The 26,404-nt window shown below is 39.2% G+C and overlaps 1 protein-coding gene across 2 annotated transcripts; it reads left to right on the forward strand.

The window, feature by feature from the left end:
• Positions 1 to 13,373: 13,373 nt before the first annotated feature.
• Positions 13,374 to 25,722, forward strand: Pramel3 (preferentially expressed antigen in melanoma-like 3). Of its 2 annotated transcripts, XM_087601000.1 has the most exons (6): positions 13,388 to 13,500; positions 13,709 to 13,785; positions 18,898 to 18,979; positions 20,133 to 20,432; positions 21,792 to 22,376; positions 23,127 to 25,722. In XM_087601000.1, exons 4-6 carry the CDS (start codon positions 20,143 to 20,145, stop codon positions 23,638 to 23,640), a joined length of 1,389 nt encoding a protein of 462 aa, XP_087457126.1. In that variant the 5' UTR covers positions 13,388 to 13,500; positions 13,709 to 13,785; positions 18,898 to 18,979; positions 20,133 to 20,142; the 3' UTR covers positions 23,641 to 25,722. The 2 variants fall into 2 exon arrangements, with proteins under 2 accessions (XP_087457125.1, XP_087457126.1); XM_087600999.1 differs by lacking the exon at positions 13,709 to 13,785 and having other exon boundaries at positions 13,374 to 13,500.
• Positions 25,723 to 26,404: the final 682 nt, after the last annotated feature.

The following is a 26,404-nucleotide window of genomic DNA, read 5'->3' on the forward strand; positions in this document are numbered from 1 at the left end:
CCATTTGATATTTCTCAGTTGAGAATTCTTGTTTAGCTCTGTACCCCATTTTTAGTAGGGTTTTTTTAGTTCTCTGGAGTCTAACTTCTTGAGTTGTATATATTGATTATTAACCCTGTGTCTAATGTAGGATTGGTAAAGACCTTTTTTTCAAAGTGCTGATTGACGTTTTGTCCTAATGACAGTGACAAATGCTTTCTCAGCATCTGACAAGATGATCATATGTTTTTTCTTTGAGTTTGTTTACATAGTGGATTATATTGATGGATTTCCATAAATTGAACCATCCCTGCACCCCTGATTTAACTTTGGTACCAGGTATCTGTTAGGGCCAATGTTAGGGCTTAAATCTCAGCTCACTCCCGGACAGAGCACACCAAGCCAACATGGTTCCACGTGTTGAGGTTTAATGAGAGAAGAAGAGTAGAAGAGAGGAAAGGCCGACCCTGGGCACATGGAGGAAAGGGCGTATGGGGAGAGAAGGGACAGGGACAAAGAGGGCACAAGTGCAGAGGAGAGTAAGAGTAAGAGAGGGAGGAGGGTCCAAGCAGCCCCTTCTATAGTCAGGCATACCTGGCTGTTGCCAGGCAACTGTGGGGTGGAGCATACCTGGCTATTGACAGGCAGCTGTGGGAGTGGAGCTTAGACAGAATACCAACATTCCCCCATTTTGGTTTAATTAAAAAAGAAAAATCAGAAAGGCGATGGTGGAGTAGGAATAGGGTCCTTGTGATCTCTGGCTACTTCTTGCTTGTGTCTCTGGGGAACTTAGAAAAATGAGTATGGGATATTTGTCCAGTCTTAGAGTTGGCTATTTCAATGTTGTCCAGGGTCTGTGGAACCATCTGAGGATAGGTCAGAAGGAACAGGTCCAAAAGAGTCATCTGTGTCTGTGAGAATAGATTGGAACATATGGAGGTTACTTCTCTGGAGCTGTCCTGGGTTTAGTAAGCACCTGGGCTTGACAAGATTATATATATATATATATATATATATATATATATATATATATATATATATATGTGTGTGTGTGTGTGTGTGTGTGTGTGTGTGTGTATATATATATATATATATATATATATATATATAATAGGTAGAGAATAACATTAAGCGTGTGCGTGTTTGGGAAAAATGAAAAGATTTTTTTTTCTTTTTCTTAGATGTACATTTGAAACCCAGAGGAATTCCACCCTTTGGAATAGATAGTAAGTGGGAACTGTAGACAGACATACTTATCTGGGTGGAGTCTATTTGGTCCATAAGAGGTAGGTCTGAGGGGTTTTCCTGTAGCTTATAAGTTTACAAAAGAGATAATAACATGAGTTAACAACATGAAAATTCTTTAAGATAAGCTTTTGTGGAGCAGAAGGAAGAATTTGTCCTAAAGAATGTGTCCTGGATGTCTAAAAGAGTTTGCCACAACAAAAAGACAGATAGAGAAAGCAGTTTCCATTTTCTATTTAGAAAGTCTGTTTGGCAACAGAGGGAGAACTCCCAGACTCAGGGGTCTACCTGAGAAGCTGGTAAAGGAAGCAACATGTCTGTGTTAGTAGGTAGGCTGGTTAGAAGAAGCAGAGTAGTTGCAGGCAGGCTTGAGTTTGGGCAAATGGTTGGAGCAAAATAGATGCTCCCAACTTAGCTGGAAGATTCCTTCCCAATAAGGGGACGGGACAGGGCATGTTGGCACTACCAAAAAAGAATGGGTGAGAGGTACAAAAAATGCAGCTAAATGGTGGGGTTTGGTGAGGAAGGTTAGGTTACCCCCTATCCCAACAATGGGGAAATGGAAGAGAGATGTGGGTCCCCAAAACTCCATCAGAACTGAATAAGTGGCCCCAGTGTCCAAGAGGAAGAAGATGGGCTATCCACCTACCATGATGTTTACCCAGGGCTCTGCTAGTGATGAAAGTGGCCAGGTCCAGGGAGCTCAGGCCCCTTCAGTCTTCCATAGCCAAGCCTAGGAGATCTACTGGAGGGTTATCTGGAGTGATGTTCCTCTGTCCTGTGCAACATGAGGGCAACCGGCAGCCCATTGTCCCTCGTGATGGCATCTAGGACATAGCCCCTTGACTTGTGGCAGTTAGGGAAAGCCTTCACTGTGACCTTGTTGATCACATCTGTAGCAGGAACCTGGTGGTCTCTTAGCCTTAGAACACCATGAGTTCCGGGCAGTGTCTGGGACTGGTTGGACAGTCATTGGCAGCATATGGTACTTTTGCCTGTTAGCCTTCTTATCACTTCCATGGCACACCTTAAAGGCCAGCGCCAAAACTTCTGCTTGTGGAGTTAGGGTTTCCCTCTGTAGCGTTATAAATTTGTCTTTTAAGTTGGGGTAGCTCTGGAAAAAGAAATAGGTTATCAGAAGTTGCTTACCTTCTGAATTTTCAGGGTTCAGATTAGTGTATTGTAATAAAGCCTCTGTGAGGCATTCTAAAATGAGGGATAGGTTTTCTTGTTTTTCCTGGATGACTTCCTGTAGTTTTTCAAAATTGACAGGTTTTAAGACTGTCCTGCTCCGAAACCCGCCGGCATTCCTCTGGAAGTAATTTATTAGTAAGGATCATATGTATATCATGGAAAGTCAAGCTATAAGACTGGGTAATGTACTGGAACTCTTTAATAAAGATGGATGAGTTAGAGGTGTAGGAACCCAGTCTGCTTTCTATTTGAGAAAGTTCATTCAGCGAAAAAGGGACATGTACAAGACCAGCCCATCTACACTGCCTCCCCTCTCAACAGAAGGACCAGTGCTGGGTCAGGCATCTCTGGCAATGAGGGGTTTGGGGGTTTGGCTATGGTCTTGGAGTGAGTAAGAGGAGGGGTGAAAGTGGGTGCCAGTGTAGGGAAATTAGAGCATCCTGCAGCTGGCACAGGAGGGGAGGTGTCTGGAGAGGTTGATCGGGGAGACTCAGGGGTAACCTGGTGAGGAGAAACTGAGGCAGTGGCTTGGGATTTTGGAAGTATGGAAACAGGCCTGTGGTTTAGAGGAGGCGGTTCATTAGCTGGGTCAAGAGTAGTACTGTTATCTGGTGCCTGTTTCATAGCTAAGAGGAGTTGGGTGGGGCTACAAGAGGAACACAGAGAGGGATTAGAGCAAAGATATATGCATGTTGGACATAAAGAATCTCTTTCCATTTACTATACTGCTGACAGTAATTGTGAGGATCCTGTAAAATTGAGGAATTTAGCGTGCTGTTATGTGGACATTTTGAACCATTATCTAATGAATATTGGGTCTAAACATTACTGCAAGGGTCTATCAGTTTTGATGTCATCCTAATGGTGAATTTGGGGGTATGGTTTGAAGACCACAAATAGCTCATTTAGGGAAGTCACCAATTAATTTGCACCGGCATCCCAGGAGGAACTAATGGTAATGGAAGTACTCTGCCAGGCCAGGGGTCTGAGTCATCACTTAGACTCCTGGAGGCTATAAATGATGGGTCCCGGACCCGACAGAAAGCATTCCTACCCAGGCCTGGGATTTTGTGTCTGCTACAAGAGCCCAGAGTGAGAGGGGAGCAAAGAACCGCTTTTGAGGGAAACTCCGCCCAAAGACCGAGGTCCTATCAAGTATGTTAGCTAAGGAAATTACTGTAATCTCAGAAAAGCTGGCCAGGCTTTATCGGAGAAATCGGGGTCCTCCTTGCCAACTGGAATAGACCAACCAATCTGCTGGTGTTTTTGCGGAAGTTGTAGCTGCAGTCTGGTAGCAGGAAAAGTGGAAATGTGGTTGGGGAGGGCCTGTCTAAGCGACAAGAGCTGGCACCACGTGGTGAACCACAGAGGGCAGAAGTTCACAAACAAGTATGAATGTGAGTTAGCTGAAGCAGAAACTCACGTGGTGGAAGCCTTGAGTTCCACAGCAGCCAGCACGTGGTGGTGGTGGTCGGATGGCATAGATGACATAGCAGAGGCAGCAGCTGCAATTGAATTAGGGTGGTGCGCGCACGGAAGCAGTGGTGGATATAAAGGCAAGACACAATGGCGGGATGCACGAAGCAGTGGTGGATATAAAGGCAAGACACAATGGCGGGATGCACGGTGTTGATCGGGTAGCATGGGGCAGCAGCAGGGCGTGTCTCCATTCCTCCTTGCCACAGGCTGCATGAGAGTAGCCCAAGCCAAGCGACTGCGGGCCGGGGGCCAGCGGGTGCTAAGGTGGGAGTGGTGGGTGCGTGCAGAAACAGTGACCATCTCCGACACAAGAGGCTCATACCGAGCAACCAAGACTGATGTGGGTCCAGGCGGCACTGCAGCAGGGCATAAGGCTCCATCCCTCTCCACCGCAGCACCTTGTGACAACGTGGCCCGTGGCAAGCAACCAGGAGTCGCAGGAAGATCAAAAACCATATGAGCCACCACTGTTGGTGTGTAAATCTCAGCTTGTGTCCAGATAGAACACACCAAACCAACATGGTTCCACATGGAAAGGTTTAATGAGAGAAGAAAAGTAGGAGAGGGGATAAGTAAAGGAGGCTGGCCATGGGAACATGGAGGGAAGGGGGTATGGAGAAAGAAGGGACAGGGAAGAGGGTAAGAGAAGAGGAAGAGGAAGAGTGAGAGCGAGAGGGAGAGAGAGAGAGAGAGAGAGAGAGAGAGAGAGAGAGAGAGAGAGAGAGAGAGGAGGGGTTAAGTTAAGCAGCCCTCTTTATAGTCAGGCAACTGTGGGGCAGAGCATACCTGGCTGTTCCCAGGTAGCTGTGGGAGTGGAGCTTAGACAGAATACCAACAGTATCTGACAAGAAACTTTCAATTTCATACAAATTTCAACACCCCTTCATGGTAAAAGTCTGTCTTGGAAACACCAGGAATTCAAGGCCCATATCTAAACATAGTAAAAGCAATATAGAGCAAACCAGTAACCAACATCAAACTAAATGGAGAGAAACTTGAAGCAATCCCACTAAAATCAGGGACTAGACAAGGCTGCCCACTCTCTCCCTACCTATGCAATATAGTTCTTGAAGTCCTAGCCAAAGCAATCAGACAACAAAAGGAGATCAAAGGGATACAGATTGGAAAAGAAGAAGTCAAAATATCACCTTTTGCAGATGATATGATAGTATACTTAAGCGACCCCAAAAGTTCCACCAGAGAACTCCTACACCTAATAAACAACTTCAGAAAAGTGGCTGGATGTAAAATTAACTCAAACAAATCAGTAACCTTCCTCTATTCAAAGGATAAATGGGCTGAGATAGAAATTAGGGAAATGACACCCTTCACAATAGTCACAAATAACATAAAATACCTCGGTGTGACTCTAACCAAGTAAGTGAAAAATCTGTATGACAAGAACTTTAAGTCCCTGAAGAAAGAAATTGAGGAAGATCTCAGAAGATAGAAAGATCTCCCATGCTCATGGATAGGTGGTATTAACATAATAAATGACCATCTTACCAAAAACAATCTACAGATTCAATGCAATCCCTATCAAAATCCCAACACACAATTCTTTACAGACATAGAAAGATCAGTTCTCAACTTCATATGGAAAGACAAAATTCCAACTCACTTCTTCATAGAATTAGAAAGAGAAATTTGCAAATTCTTCTAAAATAACACAAAACCCAGGATAGCGAAAACTTCTCAACAATAAAAGAACTTCTGGGGAAATCACCACCCCTGACTTCAAGCTGTACTATAAAGCAATAGTGATGAAAAAAACCTCATGGGTATTGGTACAGAAACAGGCAGGTAGATAAATGGAATAGAATTGAAGACCCAGAAGTAAACGCACACACCTATGGTCACTTGATCTTTGACAAAGAAGCCAAAAACATATAGTGAAAAAAGAAAACATCTTCAATAAATATGCTAGTATAACTGCTAGTCTCTCTCTCTCTCTCTCTCTATATATATATATATATATATATATATGTATACATATACATATATATACACATATACATATATATACATATATATGTAATAGATACATATTTATCACCTTGCACAAAGCTAAAATCTAAGTGGATCAAGAACTTCAATATAAAATCGGATACACTAAATCTAGTAGAAGGTAAATTTGGAAAGAGCCTCGAACACATTGGCACGGGGGTAATTTAATGAACAGAACACATATGGTTCAGGTTCTAAGATCATCAAGTGCTAAATGGAATCTCACGAAATTGAAAAGCTTCTGTAAGGCAAAAGATACCACATCATCAATGGGACAAATTGGCAACATACACACTGGGGGAAACATCTTCTCTAACCTTACATTCAATAAAGAGCTAATAGTCAAAGTATATAAATTACTCAAGAATCTAACCTCCAAAAAAACCAAATAAACCAATTTAAAAAATGGGGTACAGAGCTAAACAGAGAATTCACAGCAGAAGACTCTCCATTGGCAGAGAAGCACATAGAAAAATATTCAATGTCCTTAGTCATCAGAGAAATGCAAATCAAAACGACCCTGAGATCCCACCTCACACCAGTCAGAACGGCTAAGATCAAAAACTCAGGTGACAACAGATGCTGGCAAGGATGTGGAGAAAGAGGAACACTCCTCCATTGTTGGTGGGATTGCAAGCTGGTACAACCACTCTGGAAATCAGTCTGGAGGTTCCTCAGAAAATTGGAAATAGTTCTACCTGAAGATACAGCTATACCACTCTTAGGCATATATACCTGAAAGATGCCCCACCATACTCCAAAATCACATGCTCAACATAGCAGTCTTTTTCGTAATGGCCAGAAGCTGGAAAGAACCCAGATATCCCACAACAGAAGAGTGGATAAAAAAATATGTGGTTCACTTACACATTGGAATACTATTCAGCGATTAAAAATGAGGTTATCATGAATTTTGCAGGCAAATGAATGGAACTAGGAAATATCCTGAGTGAAGTAACTCAGACCACAAAAGACATGCATGGTGTGTACTCACTGATAAGTGGATATTAGCCAAAATGTACAGAACACCTAGGACACAACCTACAGACGATAAGAAGTGTAACAAGCAGAAAGGCTTGATGCTTCAATCCCACTTAGAAGGAAGAAGGAAATAATCACAGGAGCCAAAGGGAGGGTCCTGGGTGAGAGAGTGGAGGGGAAAGGGAAAGGAATAACAGAATCAGGTATGCGGAGGAGGAAAAGGAGAGAAGCCCAGAGGGCCAGGAAAATGAATGGAAATAAGCAGCTTTCAGGGGTGTGAGGTGGTGGGATCCTCTAGAAAGTACCAGAGACTCCGGAGGTGAGAGATTCTCAGGACTCAGTGGGGTGATCTTAGCCAAAATGCCCAACAGTGGGGAGAGGGAACTTGAAGAATACACTTCCAGTAGATAGACAGGGCCTAAAGTGAAGGGACTGGATTACTAACACAGAGTCAAAATTTCTGACTCAGAATTGTTCCTTTATTAAAGAACTGCAAGCACAAAAATGGAGAAGAGACTGAAAGAAAGGTAGTCCAATGACTGGTCCAACTTGGGATCCATCTCATTGGGGGGGTGGTCACTAAGACCTGACACTATTATGGATGCTCTCTTGTGCTTATAGACAGGAGCCTAGCATGGCTGTCCTCTGAGAGGCCCTGCCAGCAGCTGACTGAGACAGACACAAATACACCCAAGCCTTGGACTGAAGTTGAGGATGGATGAATTAGGGGTAGGTTTGAAGAAGCTGAAGCAAAGGAAGACCAGAAATCTCACCTAACTCAGACCCCAGGGAGCTCCCAGAGACGGAGCCACCAGTCAGGAGCATACAGGGGCTGGGCCTTGGCCCCTGACACATATATAGCAGCAGGCTGCCTCGTGTGGCCTCAGTGGGAGATGTGCTTAATCCTCAAGAGACTTGAAGCCCCAGGGAATGGTGGTATTGCTGTGGGAAGTGCCCTTTCAGAGGCAAGGGAGAGGAGAAATGGGATGAGGAACTGTGGGAAGGGGGATGGTGGAACCAACTGGAATGTAAATAAATAAAATAATTAAAATTAAAATTAAATGGCTATGAACTACTATGTGTGGTCAATTCAATGAAGGCAGTATGGCTTCTTTCAATCCTCTTTTCTACACCTGTTCTGGATAAAGCTAGCTGATAATGTTTTATGAACATTCAAGTAGCTCTTAGAGTGACATGGCAAGGAATAAAGGCCAGAGTTCTTAAGTCTGAACAATGTTACTGTTAACCATTATTAAGCAAATGATGTTTGTGCTACTGCATACACAGATGGTCCTTTGCTTTGCAAAAATTCTTAGTTTCCCAACCTGCTCTTTCCTCCTGAGTCTTAACCTCTTACCTGTAACTCTTTATATAAAAGCTGATCATAATCCCATACAGGTTATAAGCATTATGAAACGTATGATAGCCAGTTCTCTTCAGCAGGTACTTAGACCCCTGTCAGTGAACCACATTCTTCAATAATCATAAACTTCCTTGGCTTTTAAAAAACATTTTAATCTGTCTGGCTGCTGACAGGAATTTTAATTTATCTGAATGCACAGTAGAGTTAGCCTGTAAATAATGAGATACCGACATAGCTATCACAGACTCCAAAGTTCACTGGGATCTTGGTAATGAACTGAGTTCTGAATTCATAAAAGACTTTTAGGATTTGTGATTATAAAAAAAAACTAAGAGAAAGAAACACATAGATATGTTGGGAAATCTTAAGTATTGGCTACTATGTGGGTTACTTCCCATTCTATTCCTTATCAGTATAGTGTGGCAAATTTAACCTCAAATACTTAATTGTAGAGTCAGTGGATACAGGTATATCAATTAGAATAAGAAGATTATATAGGGTTCTGTCATAAGTTAAGCCCTCATGCTCTTCCTGTGGCTCTACTTGTACTATAGATTCCTGAAAATTCTTGAAATGTTATTCAAAAATTTTTTCACACATCTTAAAACTTAGCAGAACTTAGCTGAAACTGAACAGATATGAAAAATTGCTTCTGGTCCCCTATCTATCATTCTACTCACTATGCCAAACATAGTTGAACCATAACATTGGGTCAGTTAAATTGCCACTCTCATACACCCCATCTACCACAGGGCCTCACAAGTATAACTGGATCCAGAATTCTACTTAAAGAACCCTCAACCCCACTTTCTTAGCCAATGTTGATTCAACCACCACTGATGGGCCCTGGCACTGCATGTATCCTGGTCCAGAACTATAGATAGAGACCTATGAGCCAAATCCCTTCCTACTCACTTGGTCATCTGTCAGTCATCCCATTTACCTCACTAAGCTGCATTAGGATAGCTAGAAGTCAGACTCAGAATCTAAATCAAAACTTCAGGTTGGAATCCAAGGGCAACTCAGCACATTCCCTTCCAAAACTGTCAGCCACTTCACTCAACATACTAATCTGGGACAGCATGAAATACAAACATGGACTCAAAACTGAAACCCCCTGATCCAGCTTCCCATCATACCAGGCAGTGTCTGAACCTTGGAACTGTGTCAAGTTCAATCCAGAAACTCAGTTGGAGACACTCAAAGCCACTCCACTCTCTATTTCCCTTCTTATCTCTTAGTTTTGAATGAGAAACGTCTTCAATAGTCACAAATACTTGATCCCAAGCAGATGATACTGTTTTGAGAAGATGAATGGGTATAATTTCATTGAAGGAAGTGTTCTGGTGAGTTTGGGCACTTTGGTTCTCAGTCAATCATATGCATACCCGCTCAGGAGCTACTTGAATTCACAAATGGAACAACCCACACACACACACACACACACAGGCTAGTTAATTTTAAAATGTCTTGGCTACTTCAAACTGGACACTCTTAAATCTCCCCTTGTTACCCCATGGCCAATTGAGGAAATGGCCAGTGGCCACTTACCTGAATTTTTACATGGCTCATTGGCTTTATTTCTTGCAGCTCCTATATCCATCCATATCCCACCACTACATGCCAATTTCTCCTTCTCCTCCCCATCTGTGCAACTCCAAGGGTTCCATCCCATCTCCTTTTGCCCAGCCATTGACCACTGGAATCTTTATTGATTGATCAAAAACTAATTAGGGACAAGGACCTTTAGCATTTGGATATGCAGATTCCTGATTGAATCAAAGCATTAGAACCAATTTCCCACAGGAGATATCCCATTGGAGTCAGGCTTTATGAGTTTAAGAATTTTCACCATTTAGAATTCACTCTGTTTTATGTTTGCAGTTTAAGATACGAACATTCAGTTTTCAACTTCAGCTGCCAAGCCTTCATTGTCCCATCATGGATTCATGTCCCTCTGGGATGATAAGCCCAAATAAACTATTTTATAAGTTGTATTTGTCACAGTATTTTATCATAGCAATATAAAAGTAAGTAATACATAGACCTGCATATACAATACAAAGCTGGAATCATTTGCAGTCTGAAACTAGAACTCTAGAGTAGCCAAAGACTGAAAACCAAGGGTCACTCAGCTGGTTGACAACTAACAAGTGAAATAACAACAAGTATCCAAACACACTCTCAAAAAAGATGAGACTAAACATATGGACCAAGAAATACCATAAATATCCCAACTCTAAATATGGAAATCACATTGCTAAACACCAACTACATTAATAGCCAAGACAACACACATTTTCCGAAAATCAGCACTTTACAGAATAATACTCCAAGCAACTTAGCTGATACATAAGAATTTCAAAATGGCAATTGTCAACATTTTCAAGGAACTCAAAGATGATATAAAAAAATCTGAATGCAAACAATGAGTACAAAACACTTAAATAAGATAATGAAAAATTCAACACATGAAAAATTTTAATTAAGAGATAGAAACCTATAGGAAAACTCAACCTGAAATAAAATAAAAAAATAAAAATATCAGAAAGTTAAGCAAAAAGTCCACAAAGCAGAATATATCAGGGTAGAAAAAATTCATTACTTAATCAAAGAAAAATGTTTAAACACACACACACACACACACACACACACACACACACACACACACACACACACCAAAAAATAAACAAACAAAACAAAACAAAAAATACCCCAAACCATCAGAACACCAGGAACAAAGCAACCAGTAAATCTGGAGCACAATGAAAAGATATAGCTATGGAAAATAGTAGCAAAGGAAGAAAAAATATGGTCAAAGCTATAGAAAATATTTTCCAAAACCTCATAGATGAATAGATAGATGGTCTTATGAAATCTCAGAGATTCACAAAATATGGCATTTAATTTTTTTTATTAACTGAAGGCCTATTTGACATGTCAGCTCCTGGCAGCACCCCATTCCATTTCAAAGAAGATAATGAGCATGAAGAGCCTCCCTATGGAGTTCACCTCAACTGGGCAGATAGGTGCCCATGCTTCAACTACAGATAAAATATTTTCCAGGGAAGTTGATTGCCAAGCCCTGCCGATACAGGGTAAGTAAGTACTTCATGATTCCTGCTTCACAAAAATGTCTGCCATATATACTAGGCCAGGAGGCTGAAGGCGGAAGCTCCAGTTTTATACAGACAATTCTGTGGAGATACTCCAGGAGCCAATCCTCTGTCATTGCTATGGTTAGAAGCTGCTTGTCTGTACGTCCTACTTACTCAAATAATATTTAGTCCTTCTCAGGTCTCTGATGGGATTGAAGACTAGATAGTTATAGTCTCACAATTAAGCTTAAGTTGTTTTGGATTTAAAGGTTTTTTTTTAATCTAGAGGATGTCTTTAGGTCTAAGAAAAATATTTTTAGGCTAACAATGCAAGCTATGATAAAAATTATTTAGATATAGAACTCTGAACTCACCAAGATAGGGTAGATGATAAAACATTCTCCTAAGTTGCCAAATACAAATGGACTGGACATTGTAAGTATAATTATTGCACCATAGATTTTTTAATTGTGCCTACTGTGTATTGTTTATTATTATAAGATAAAGAACATTTTTATCCAGACAAAATGTGGAAATGTAGTGGGTTGGTCTGGTGCTGGTATTTATTCAAATGCTAAATAATGACCCCTAAGATCTGGTTTGCCCCCCAATGAGAAAATTCTCATGTATACCAGGTTTTGTTGTGTGAATCTTGCACCCCAAGTTAATTGGTCAATAAAAGGCTAAAGCCTATTATTGGGCAATAGATGGAGCCCAATTACCTGGCTGGGTTCACAGAGAAAGAGAGGCAGGAAAAGAAAGGAGACCAAGGGAAGAGGAAGCTGCCGGAAGAAGGGATGAACCATGGGCAGCACATGGCCAGGAGAAACAGCAAGTATCAAGGGACATATGGCTAGAGTGTAATTTAGAATAGCACCAAAATCTGCCCAACCAAGGCTTAGGATTTGTAAATAAAATACCCATAAAATACCTGGATTGTGTGTAAAAATTACCTCTATTATACAGGCTAGCTAGAATTTATAATTCCTTTACAGAAAATTCTCAAGTCTAAACAAAAATGTGATCTTCAAATTGTTTAAAAGTCTAAAATCCAATGTTGTCTTTTTTTTTTGAGGCTCAAAAAATCTCTATAAAGTAATATCCTAAAAAATCAAAAATGAAACTACATATTTCTAACATACAATAGTAGAGAATATATATTACCAAACTATAACAGGAGTGGCCTCTAACTCAGTCAATAAATTATTACTCTCTGAAACCTCTTGAGCTGAACCTCCATAGTCTACAATGCTTGGAGCATTTTTTCTTTCTTTTTTGGGATATAAACCATAAAGTAGATAATAAAAATATGACAAAATAGAATGACAATGTGAAAAATAAAACATAGAGAAGCATAAAATTAGCATTATAGAATAAAAGTTGGATATTAAGTAATTACGTAATTAAGTAATTAAGTAATTAATTCTTTGATGGTAATATTTTAAGATGAGTAGATATCCTCTCCTTGAAATATCAACATAAATATTATAATGGTTTCTCTGCACAGAAATCAAAACATGTATTTTTAATCCTTGTTTATTTCTACTGTCTGTTGTTCTTGGTGGTTTTCCTTTGGAAAACATTTTGTCTCTTTGCTTTTCAGTTTTGTCTTAAATAAGAAGAGATCGTCTCTCCAGCATCTGAAAGTTTGTGACTACAGGCACTTTGGCAAGTTTTTTGTCAAGAGAAATTAGCGCGCTAAGGTAAAAATTTCCAATAAATAATCCTTCAGTTTAACTGAAAAACTTTTGCTACTGTGTCCACTAATTCTGAAGGCTCATTATCTCAACTTGAGAGCTAGCTTGGTATAATCTGTGACGAGGTAGTGGTTATGTCTCACTCGTATATTTATTTAAGTTTTAGGGTAAATATTTTTTTAAATCTAAAACTATCTAGGCAGTTGGATGGACACATACTCTGAACCTAGTGGCAATACTGCGGCCGGAGCAGTTTAGCGGAAGGATCTAGAGACAAGTCAGCTGACTCTGAGTAGCCAATGAGAATTCTCCAATTGTTGGTTTAAATTTGAGCCGCGACCGGTACAGGAACAGTTGCCGTTAAGACTATGGCGCCCCCGCCGTGGGGATAGCCTCTCAGACAATGAGGGGCTGCCAAAGTTGAGAAAATGGGAAGTCCGAGGACTTAACTACTTAGGTAAACTACAATAACCTCTTTAAATAAGTTAAACTTGTTTGGGGGCTAAATAGCCAGGGTGGAGGGATTAATCTGTGAATGAATGGATCGCCCAATGATTCTGAATCAGCTCACAAGAGCGCTGGCGTGTTTTTTGAGGTAATGGTTTCTCTCGAGGTGGCAACAATTTCAATTATGTCACTAATAATTTCCTACTTCCTCTTTAAAGTTCTTCATATATCCCGTAATCTCTTCTTCAAAAAACTATATTCCTGAGAAGAACTTGGTGACTTTTCAACGGCTGTGGTATGTGTATTTGGAGTTCTGCGTCAACCTACATTAACCTGGTGGGGTGGCTTTTATGTGTCAGTCCTTTAAAACAGTAAGGACCAAACTGTGTAGATATGTATTTATCTTTGTACCACATTTATTTTAACTTGGTTTTCACATCTGAAGAGCAAGTACATGCTTATGTTCCTGTGTTTTATACCTATTACAGATGAATGTGATTTCATTTAGTATATGGGCTTTCAAATGCATTAGAACTTTTCCAGACACTGTTGGCATGTGAACATTGACGTTCCTGATTCAGTCTCCTTTGTGATGGTCTTATAGATGTCTATCTTAGAACATGGCCTATTACCCTTTAAGTTATAAAAGAATTTTATCATATAAAAGGGTGCTCTCCCAGGTTTCCTTAGTACTGATAAGTAAATAGATTTTAAAAATTACCAGAAATAAAGCAATCACCATTGCTGATATGCTAGTAAGTTAACTACATATTTATTTGAACTTGATATTTATTCAAATAATACCATCGTATTCCAGGATTCCATTATCGATACCCCAGTGAATTTAGTCATCATTTCTCCATAGTCTCATCTACGAGGACAGTTCCTCAGTCTTCATTGGACATTACAAGTTCAACATATTTGAACATTACTGTTCAGGCATACGTTCCAAATTTGTATTTGTCTTTCTTAAAAATTTTGCATCGTTCATACAATGTTGAGTTTTATTATGACATTTATAGAATATAGGTATATTGCATTACATTATATATGTATATATATATAATACACACACAATAAAAGTAAAATGAGGACTGATTGTGTGAAGCAAAGGGATAGTAGAAAAAGCAAAAGAAGTGGAGTGACAAAATATAATTAGGTCAATAGAATTAGCAAATTATTGTATGTACAATACAATATCTGTATCTACAAATATCTGTATTAGTACATATTTAGAGCTAACTACTGCATGCTAGAGAAGACACCTTATATTTGTCTTCTGGACATTCCCAAATTATTGTGTAGTTGTTCCTTTTTCCCACATTCTCCTCACCTTCGTTACTTGTTTTTTTTTTTTTTTTCTTTTCTTTTTTTCGGAGCTGGGGACCGAACCCAGGGCCTTGCGCTTCCTAAGCAATCGCTCTACCACTGAGCTAAATCCCCAACCCGTTTTTTTTTTTTTTTAATTTTCTCCTTTCTGACTAGGGAAGGTGTGTTTTGATAGACATTTATCTAATGGCTAAGATATTTAATATTTTTAATCCATTTATTGGCCATTGGTATTCTTTTGAGATATACATTTGCTATTACACATTAATACATATTAATACATTTGCTATTTGGTGATTTGGTGATTAAATGGTGACTTCTTTATAGATTGCACATATTAATCTTTCAAGATATATACTGGGAGAATATTGTTGCCATGCTGATATCTGCCTCTTCACTGTTACTTCCTTTACTTTGCAGAAGCTTGTTTATTTCATTCAATCCCATTTGTCAGTTCTTATTATTTTCCGAGCTGTTTCCAGGGTTACTTTTTAGAAAGGCTAATTAATACGATGATATCTTAAAATTTTTCCTCATGTTTTGTTGCAGAGGTTTCAGTATGTCTCATCATACAGGGTCTTTCATTTATTCTGAATTATTTTTGGTGAAGAGTCAGGGACAGATTGGATTGACCATTTTTCTAGGTTCATTTAGTCACTTTTACCAGCACCATTTGTTGAAGCAGTTTTCTTCAATCTATGTTTTTTGTTGTATTTAAAAAACATTACTGGCCATATGTATATAGTTTTATTTCTGAGTCATCTATTCTAATCTTGGGATCTACATATCTGTTTCTTATAATAACATTCATTTTTGTTACTATGGCTCTGTCGTACCAGAGCAGGTGCTGTGCTACATTGAGCATTGCCTTTGCAGGAGGATTGCTTTGGTTACTTGTGGTCTCTTGTTGTTGTCTTCTTATTTTGGGACTTTTGTTTACCTTTGAGTTAAATGTAGTTGGGATTTTGTAAGGCATTGTATTGCTTTTGTATGTAACGTTCAGTAACATGGTCATTTTGCTATTCTATGTAGCAGGAAACCTTTCACTCTTCTAGTGTCTCCTTGAGTTTCTTCAGTGTTTTAAAGTTTTCATTGTTCAAGTACTTAACTCCCTCAGGTAGGATTATTTTTAGGTGTTTTAAGATTTTAAACACACTGCATGGGATTGCATTTCTCCTTAATTTCTCAGTCAGTACCATGGTTTCTGGTGATTATGAACTGGAAAGTTTATGTTGCTGAGCATACCGCTTCTCTGGTGAAAGTGTTAAGCTTGTGTTTGAGTTGTCTGCACTCTTTTTTTGTTGTTGTTGTTCTTTTTTTTCCGGATCTGGGGACCGAACCCAGGGCCTTGCGCTTCCTAGGCAAGTGCTCTACCACTGAGCTAAATCCCCAACTCCGAGTGTCTGCACTCTTAATTGTATGACTGATCATTTGCCCCAAAGAGATTTTTAACCTTCTCTTATTTATCAGTCATTTACTTCCTCATTTTGCATTACTAATATAGGCAAAACCTTCAAGTAGAATAAGGGGTGTTTAGAGAGCAGTTCCCATTCTCTTATTCATTAACATTACATGAAATGGTTTCTGCTTTCACAGGTTAGTATAATGTGGTCTACAGGTTTGTTATGTAGAAACATTTTACATTGAGGTGTGTTCTCAGACTCTTCAGGGCTGTTGTTACGAACAGATCCCTAGCTTTTCTTTTCTTTTCTTTCCTTTTCTTTTCTTACGTTTTATAATTTTATTAGATATATTTCTTTATTTACATTTCAAGTGTTTTTCGTTCCCCGATTTCCTGTCCATAAGCCCCCATCCTCTACTCCTCCCCCATATGGATGTTCCCCCATCCACCCCCCTTATTGCCCCTCAACATTCCCAAGGGCTTCCCCTGCACTGGGGGTCCAACCTTGGCAGGACCAAGGACTTCCCCTTCCACTGGTGCCCCAACAAGGCCATCCTCTGCTACATATGCAGTTGGAGCCCAGGGTCAGTCCATGTATAGTCTTTCGGTAGTGGTTTAGTTCCTGGAAGCTCTGGTTGCTTGGCATTGTTGTTCTTATGGAGTTGCAAGCCCCTTCAGCTCTTTCAGTCATTCCTCTAATTCCCCCAAAGGGGTCCTGTTCTCAGTTCAGTGGTTTGTTGCTAGCACTGACCTCTGAATTTGACCTGCCTCAGGAGAGATCTATATCCGGTCCCTTTCAGCATGCACTTTTAACCTTCATCTTATCTAGTTTTGGTGGCTGTGTGTGTGTGTGTGTGTGTGTGTGTGTGTGTGTGTGTGTGTGTATATATATATATATATATATATATATATATATATATATATATATATGCCACATGTGGGGCAGGCTCTGAAAGGCCATTCCTTCAGTCTCTGCTCTAAACTTTGACTCCATATTCCCTCCTATGGATACTTTTGTTCCCCCTTTTAAGAAGGGCTGGGAGCATCCGCATTTGGTCATCCTTCTTGAGTTTCATGTGTTCTGTGCATCTAGGGTAATTCGAGGTTTTTGGCTAAAATCCACTTATCAATGAGTGCATACCATATGTGTTTTTCTGTGATTAGGTTACCTCACTCAGGATGATATTTTCCAGTTCATTCCATTTGCCTATGAATTTTGTAAAGTCAAAGTTTTTGATAGCTGAGTAATATTCCATTGTGTAGATGTACCACATTTTCTGTATCCATTCCTCCGTTGAAGGGCATCTGGGTTCTTTCCAGCTTCTGGCTATTATAAATAAGGCTGCCGTGAACATAGTGGAGCATGTGTCTTTGTTGTATGTTGGAGCATCTTTTGGATATATGCCCAGGAGAGGTATAGCTCGGTCCTCAGGTAGTGGAATGTCCAATTTCCTGAAGGCCTTTTCTATGTGTTCTTCCATTTTTAGAATGTGTCCTGTTTAAGCAAGCATACTTTACTATTTTTTTACACCATCCTATGATCTCTGCTCTAAATGAATTCATGAGCTGTATTACGTTTATTGATTTCTGTATCTTGAACCACCTATTGTCACTGATGGGAAACCAACTTGATCAAAAAATTTTACTGTGGTCTGTGAGCATGCTGTGAACTGAGCTAAGTCTTTATTATTTATTATTTATTTCTTTTAATGGTACTGATGTTTAAATGTAGAATTTCCTTAAATCGTTCTTCAGCCCCAATATTCATTAGGTCAAGTGATACAGCTTGCTGGTGAACCTTTCTACACTGCTTTTGGTTTGATTTTCTTTTTTTTTAGTTCTAATAGTTTTATTGTTTATTTTCACATTCACAGTTTCTTGCTGCGTTCTCATGCATGTTTCCGGTTTGCATCTCCATGCCTTTAGGTACAGTCCTTCACCTGCCATGTTGTGTCTTCTTTGAAACCACTGGACCTTGCTTTGTGCAGTTTGAAATCTCAGCACAGCCTTCCAATGACATCACTGTCTTTAGTTTCTTGAGGGGTTGTGACCATTTCCCCTGCTTTTCCTATTACGTGTGCTTCTGTGCTATCATTCCTACATCACTTGTTATTGGAGTTTCTTCTAGTTTTATTTGGAAACGTTAGGGAGCAACCTCCTCTTGCAGGCTAAATCTTCAGTACTGTTCAAAAAGGACAGAAATAACCACTATGAGAGCTATAACACCAATATAGATCATGTCTAGAAAGACACATGAAGTTGATTAAATCCAACTACCACAGCTCAAATGAGGATAGAGCAGGAATTACAAAAATGATGCACTGCAATCCATAAAATTAAAACTGAATGTGAGTCAAAGTGGAAATAATAAAAGAATGAAATCAGTTGGGTGGGTGGAGAAGAAGCAATGCTGAATAAAGGAAAGGGAAGTGGAGAAGGAAAGTGGAGAAGCATGTCAGGAAGAGGAGAGGAAAGAGGGAAAGGGTACATGACAGGAATGCATTATTCAGAACAAATGTGTGAACAAAACTAGGTAAATGTAAGGGCAGGAATAAAAGTAGAAGGTTTAAAACATAAAGTTTAAATGATACAAAAACATAGCAGAAAGAAAAGAATGAAACACAATTGGCAAAATATTTTTTTAAATATCTAACTCTTAGAGATGCTTATTTCTAGGTTGGAGCCAACTGAGGGTTTACTTTGGATTTCCTCATCTTTATTAACTTGCATATTGGCGCTGATCCCTGATCAATAAAAGGTCAGTCATCTAATACAGTTCGCTTCCTTTTAGGGGTTTATGTTTTCTCTGTTTGTCTGTCTGTCTGTCTCTCTCTGTCTCTCTGTCTCTCTGTCCCTCTCTGTCTCTCTCTGTCTCTCTCTGTCTCTGTCTCTGTCTCTCTCTCTCTCTCTCTCTGTGTGTGTGTGTGTGTGTGTGTGTGTGTGTGTCTGTTTGTGTTCCATGAATCTCTACTATGTATTCATAGCTTTTATACCTATAGGGGCGGCAGGTTTTCCCCCTCTCAGAGATTCTCCTGTTTGTAAAATATGAGGTCACTGCTGTCCATGCACGAGGATGAGTATCTCACATGTATTTTTACGAGTTGAGCTAGAAAGGAAAAGACACTGAGATTTGTGTTGGGGGCTTGATCTTAGTGTGTTCTTATCCCACCCAGCAGGAGACAGTCTGTGTGAGAAAAGAAGCTAATGAAACCTTATGTTCTTTTCTTAACCTGACACTTCAGTTTTATTTGTTTCTTTGATACTGATTTATTTTTAAACTATTGTTTGTGTGTTTGCATGGCATGTGTTTAAGTGCGGGTGGGTGCTTGTTAAAGCGCTCTGTGGAAGTCTCATGTCAACTCTTTACAGTAAGTTCTTTGTTTTGGTATTAAAGTGAAAAGTGATGAATATTTTGATTTCTGTGTTTCTTTTTGCTTCATCAGAATCACAGTTAATTTGATATCAGAATTTTCTATTTCCAAGGTAATGATGATGATATCACTTTTGTCTGGACTTGCCCATTCTTTTGTGATGGTTTGTAAACTATTGAGATGAACATTTTTATTGGATATTTTATGTATTTACATTTCGAACTATCATGAGTCAGGTAACAAGGTGAACAAAATTGTCTTTTAATAACGTAGTGATCATTTCTATTGGCATTTGATCACATACACATATTTATGTATACATATAGATGCAAAAGAATTGTTTGTACGTGTATTCATACAAAAATAGACCTTAATATACTCACAAACCAATTTCTATGCCCTACAAGTAAAAGTCTCTAGAAGTGGTTGTTTTATCACCTATATATTCTTCAGATAGTTATCTATGTTGCTAATGATGATTGCAAAGAAGATACTATAGATACCCGTCAAGTTTTCTAAATGTTTCTCACTAAAATGCAGGTTAATTAAGATGGACACCAAGGAACCGCGCACATTGTTGGATCTTGCTATACAGTGTCTGCTGAGTAATGAGCATCTAGCAATTCAAGCTCTGGAAGAAATCCCAAGGGAGCTTTTTGTTCCTTTGTTCACTGCTGCCTTTACTGGTAAACACAAAAATACACTGACATCAATGGTGAAAATTTGGCCCTTTACCTGTCTCCACATTGGGGCATTAAGTGTGCAAGAATCCCAGCGTGAACTCCTGAAAGCCATGGTTGAGAGTCTTCAGTTCCTCCCTGCCCCAAACTCGGCTTCTAGGTAAGAGCTGGTATAGAGATAGTGAGACACTGGAGGCTATGCCTCTAGCTGCTATTCTCTCAGAGGTAGCATATGCAAGTAGTGAAAAAGAATATAGGACCGTTTGTTCAGCATGTGAGATCACCTTAAAACAACAGTCTTACAGTGTTGGATAGGGAATGTAAGTGATTGAGGACACTATTGCTGGGTTTGCATTATGCTATTATTTACATTAAAGAAAGATATGAGTGTTAAGATTTCTGGACAATAATGAAAAAATTAGTGCTGTTTGCTTATCATGGGAAAGAGTTATTGGTAGTAAGTCCGTGTAAGAAGTGTAGACCGGGTTGGGGATTTAGCTCAGTGGTAGAGCGCTTGCCTAGCAAGCACAAGGCCCTGGGTTCGGTCCTCAGCTCCGAAAAAAAAAAAAACCAAACAAACAAAGAAGTGTAGACCAAGGGCTAGCGTGATGGCTTAACAGTTAAGAGCACTAGCTATTATTTCAGAGGATGAGGGTTCAATTCCCAGGGCCCATAATATGGCAGCTCAAAACTGTAACTCCAGTTCCACAGGATCTGATACTCTCGTATAGGAAAGACTCCAATGCACATGAAATAAAAATAATTTTTTTAAAAAAAAATAGGAGTGTAGACCAAGAATAAAGGGATTTGATTTTTCTAAGCCCACAGTAATCCATGAAATTTAGGAGACCCCAAGGTAATTTTTGTTCTGTTCTTCACTGCTACCTCCATGGATGGTCAAGACACTGACAGCAATGGTAAAGTTTTGGCCCCTTTTCTGTCTCCACATGAGAACATCAAGCATACAAGAAACCTGGTGAACTGAAAGTGATCTTTAGATGTTACTGCCAAGAACTCAGCTTTTCAGTAAGAATGTGTATAATTCGTACATGGTAAGATAGCAAAACATACTGGAACCTGTTGCAAGAGAACACTGGTCAGTTACGCTATTCTATCTTCTACAGTTAGTAATGGCGACTGCTGAAAATGGCTGTGAGGTGGTTGTTCTAGCGGTTGAGGTTATCTTTAAAACTCTGACATCCTACAGAGGGTTTTAAGTTTGTAATAGAGGTGAGTGAGGCTACTGCTGATATACGTAATAGAGACATTTCAAAGAAAACGGGTGCAGCAAGATTTGTGAGCATTAGTTGTTATAGACAGTAGTAAAGGATATAGTATTTGCATAGGAAGTTTTGCTGGCGCCTGGTATATGGAATGACAGAACACAAAAGGTCATTTTGTCACTACATGTTATTATTGCTCCTGCTTGGATATATTGATGTTTGCCACCTCTTAGATCCTCTGTTTTTTTGTTCGTTGTGTTTTGTTTTAGTTTTTGTTTTTGTTTTTCAACCTACAGGTGCCCTAAACTGAGGATCCTAGATTTAAGGCAGGATGCTGGCTGCAAGACCACATGTCCTGACATCATCAATAAGTCAACAATTTGCTTCCATTCTTGTGCTTACTCTGAGCACTCTATCTTTAAAATGGAACTCCAGGAGAATCCTTCAAGTCCAGAGTCTGAGGCCCAGCCCTCCAAGGTGCCTATGGAATTACTAGTGGACCTTTCCCTTGATGGTACCTTGAGGGAAAGTGATTTTTTTGCTTTTCTTCTGAATAAAATAAAACAGAGCCTAGGCTCTCTGCACCTATGCTGCAGAGATTTGCAAATTAATAATTTATGTGAATGCAGAAATTCCTTACGCCACCTGGACCTGAAATGTGTGGATCACCTGGCAGTTGATCAGGCTTCTCTTAGTGAAGTCACTACCCTTTTGTCTCATGTGATACAACTGGACAGACTTAGTCTGTCTAAAATCACTTGTAGATCTTTGAATGGGAGAACCTTTAGAAATTTTATCACCCAGCTGAGGCGTATGGATCACCTGAAGGAGCTCAACTTGTCTTCGTTCTGTCTCACAGATCATCTTGAAAGTGTCCTGAGGTAAGGGCTTGGGATAGATACCAGGCTTCAATTAATAGCCTGTTCTGAAGATGAGAAAAAGAATCCTTCGGTACTCTTAAGCTTCTCATACCTGTGTCTCCTACCTCAGCATGGGCAATGCTGGGAGTTTAAAAACAACCAGGAAAGAGCACATTTCTATAACCGAAGAGAAAAACAGTTTCAAAAACCTTAGTCAGCTAAGCATGGACTGGTACTGTGCCCAGTCCAGAAATATAAAGGGGGAAAGAACAACACAGTCCTCCTCTAGCAGTGGAGAGATGAAGAGGGGGAACTGGAAGACTTTATGTTGTGTCACAGGTGCACGTACTTATAGCCATATACCCATAGACGGATGTCAGATGATTTTCCTAATTTGAAATCTCCAAGGTTCAGGCCATGAATGTGGAGACTGCCATTTATGGACTGGCCAAAGGGGGCTTCCAGTTGGTTGCTCCTTCTGTTCTATCTCTTCCAAGCAGGTGAACTAGTTCCACATTTGATTGTGTTATAATTATTAAGCAGATAATATTTTCACTAAGTTTTCACATGACTCTATAACAACATATTTTACATAATGTCAAGGTTAAAATACATGAGAGTAGCAAATTGATCTCGTAAGTGTGTGAAAGCTCACATCATTAGTTGCTAATGCATTCTCTGTGCAAAATAGTTTGTTCTAGATTCATGGATATTGTCCCCCTCATCTAGTTTTCATTTTTTCAGAAAAACTTTTATGTTTTCTCCCTGCAGAGTCCTACCTGCTAGTTTGGATTTCTTGTATCTGCCATTCTGTGGACTTTCTTACAGCGACTTCAAGTTTCTGTCTGAGTGCCCTCAAGCCAACCATTTAAAGCTGCTGAATATCAGCAACAACCCAATGTATTGGGAAGACTGCGAGCCGTTTTACCATCTCCTGCAGAATATCTCTGGCACCTTACAGCACCTGGCAATTAATCATTGCCTTTTAACAGATTCTACGATCTCTGTTCTTATTCCAGCCCTAACTCGCTGTTCTTATCTCCGAGTGTTTAGCTTTTCTTCGAATCCAATTACTATGCCTATGCTCATGAGAATTCTTGAGCTCTTAGCACCATTGATGGCACTTAAATATGTAATTTATCCAATTCCTGTGCACTGCTATGGGAGGTGGCATTTTCAAGGCAGTTTAGATCGGCAGAAGCTTATGGAGGTGCAGACACAATTGAAATTAATGCTACAGGAAGTAGAAAGGAGCGACATGAATTGGATCACTTACTCTGATTAAATTACACAGTCCAACAAAGTTTCAACTTGATATGTCCCCTTTAAGTACTATTTTTTCTTAATCCCATAGACAGAATATGTAAAGTAGTTAAGTTGTAGGAAAATATAGTTAAGAAGTATAGGTATGTAACTGATTTCTACAGAGAATAACTTACAAGAAGAGTGAGGACTTTGAGAGTACCTTGAGTCTCTTAACTATTCTTCATAGTATTTCATCTTACCAACTAAAATTTTAGGTAGAGGGTATGGAAAGATTATGTCACGAATACCAACACCCTGTCCTCACTGAGATTTACCTACAGACACGTAATACCAGTTGTGACAATCTAACCTTTCCTGGATGTGTTTTTGGAGGCAGGTGGATATTTAAGCCAACTTAATAAGTTGTATTAATGCCATCTCTATTTAATGCCATCTTCAGTTGTTCATAGGAGACCATCTGGATTTAACAGTGAGGAAAAATATATAACTGCTATCATTAAGTGGCTTAATTTTTACTTCATACTCATTGGACAAGGATTAGTTTCTGATATTATTGTAGGCAGCAGAATGAAAAGACAAGTTCCTGCCTGAAGCCATTCAGAGGCTGGGCATGTCTCTGTTTTATCTGTTGTCAGTGAACCTAGAAAGTTGTTTTATGTGCTTGGACCCCACGCTTCATCTTCCTCATTCTTGACACATATTCTCTTCAATGCAAAGTGGACTTCGTGATGTTGGATCTCTTCCGCAGAATTCAAGGACTCGATGTTACCATCTTGGAGGTATTCTTACATCTCTTTGATGTCTCTCTTCTGTCATCATGCAAAATGCCTGCAATAAGAGACTGGTAAGGAAGAGAACTTTGCTTCCTTGTTTTAGACTTTCACTAAGGTTTTTTTGCTCTGGGACTTTGGCAAGACAGAACATGATAAAGAACTTTGGCAGAGGGAGGTCCTTTCAACTCATAAGGCCAGGGAGCAGAGAGGAGAAACCGGAGTCCTAACACAGCCTTCAGGAGTTTGATTACACTGATTTGCAGCCTTCAACTAGTCTGCTATAAAGTTTCTATCAGCTACTCTGGAGCCGTTCTTGAACTAGTCTGCTCACAACTTACAACTACCTGCCTTGGAACCATCAGCTTGAGACCAGTATGAACTGGGAAGGACATTTAGGAGCCAAGCCACAACACTTACCATTCTTCCTTTAGATATTATTTTTTCTTAGCCACTAGTACTTTCATGGTATACCTGATTCAGTTTGAATATTCTGCTGATTCTTTTCTGTTGAAGATTCTACTATTGCTATAATATTGTGTAGCAAACTCATGCATGAAGTTGTTTATATGTAAAACTCCAAATATGATTACCATAAAAAGAAAAGTTTGTTGCTCGCACAAGATATAGTGTGAGGAAGCATATAAACCTATTAATTAGGATGCAGTTTTGTTAATGCATTGAAAAGTTAATACACTGCATTGCAAAAACATAGAAAATGTGCAAAAAAATTTAGTTTTTCTTGTCACATCTTGAAATGTCAACAGCACTGCTTTTTAATGACATACAAGATACAAGTTTAATGAAAAATCATTTATGCAGTTTTTATAAATAAACCTAACTGCATTTTTAAAATCTAATAAAAAAATCATAAGCAACAATGTGTCTAAATTGCTTCCAGTTTGAAATTATAATATACTGGATTTCAGAGCAACTAAGTAATACTATGGTTGAAAGCTACAGAATTTAGTTTACAGTTCTCACATTTCAAGTTAATACTGGACTATATTTTAGAGATACAAAACACTAAAATTAATCTTGAAAATTAACATTTGTATTGGTTACATTTATGTGTTAAAAGATTATCAGATTCAAGAAGAAATTTAAAAGCAACGTAGAAAATTCTGGGATATAATTGTTAGCAAAACATTTGAAAGACTTAAAAACAAGAATGAGAATTAATGGCATTTGTGTCTTTCATATTACTTATATGTTAAAACACAGAATTTAAAAGATTCATTAAAATGTCAATGTAACCAGATGTTATTGCTTCCTTGTTAACATCACATTATTTTGTCATCTTTTATTAAATAAAACATCACAAAATTTAAGTTTATGGGGTTCATTTAACTTTTTTTTGGTTTTCTTCTTTCCAAAGTGGTTCTATACATTTTCTGGGCATAACATGTAGATTATTTTCAACTCCTTGCTTTCATCTCACTTGAAAATCTATCCTCGGGAATGGGTAAAACATTTTTAAAACCTTTAAATTAGTTCTTTGTGAATTTCACATCATGAAACCCAGTCTCAATCATCTCCCCGTTCCCTCAGTCCCACCCCTGCAACCTTCCCCCAACAGATTAAAAAAATCTCCTTGTGGATGCTACAGTGTGTCAGTGGATCCCACAGCGTACCTTTGTATCCATGCATCTTTCTCACAAATATTAATTGCAGTGACTTATTGGTCTGGTATTTGTCCTTTGATTTCTGCTACTCTATTAATACTGGGACCTCATTGGGACTCTCGGATAGCCTGTTATTATCTTGTGTCATGGATATCCTGTAGTTTTGAACCTATAGGACTAGCCCCTTCATTCACTTCAGAAGTCCACTGATGTGGTAGTTGTTGGGGTGGACCAACTCAAAGCCCTGAATTTTTAATTGCTGCCAGGTGTCTAAACTGGTTGTTGCAGCCAGCTGGAGTGTTGCAACCAGTGAGGGTCAAGGTTAGTTCTACCATCCTCATGACCTCAGGGCCATAGATGTCAAGGAACTATGGAGAGAAGGAGGACA

This window comes from Rattus norvegicus, chromosome X (genome assembly GCF_021556685.1).
Source record: "Rattus norvegicus strain SHRSP/BbbUtx chromosome X, alternate assembly SHRSP_T2T, whole genome shotgun sequence".
Classification (NCBI taxonomy): Eukaryota; Metazoa; Chordata; class Mammalia; order Rodentia; family Muridae; genus Rattus; species Rattus norvegicus.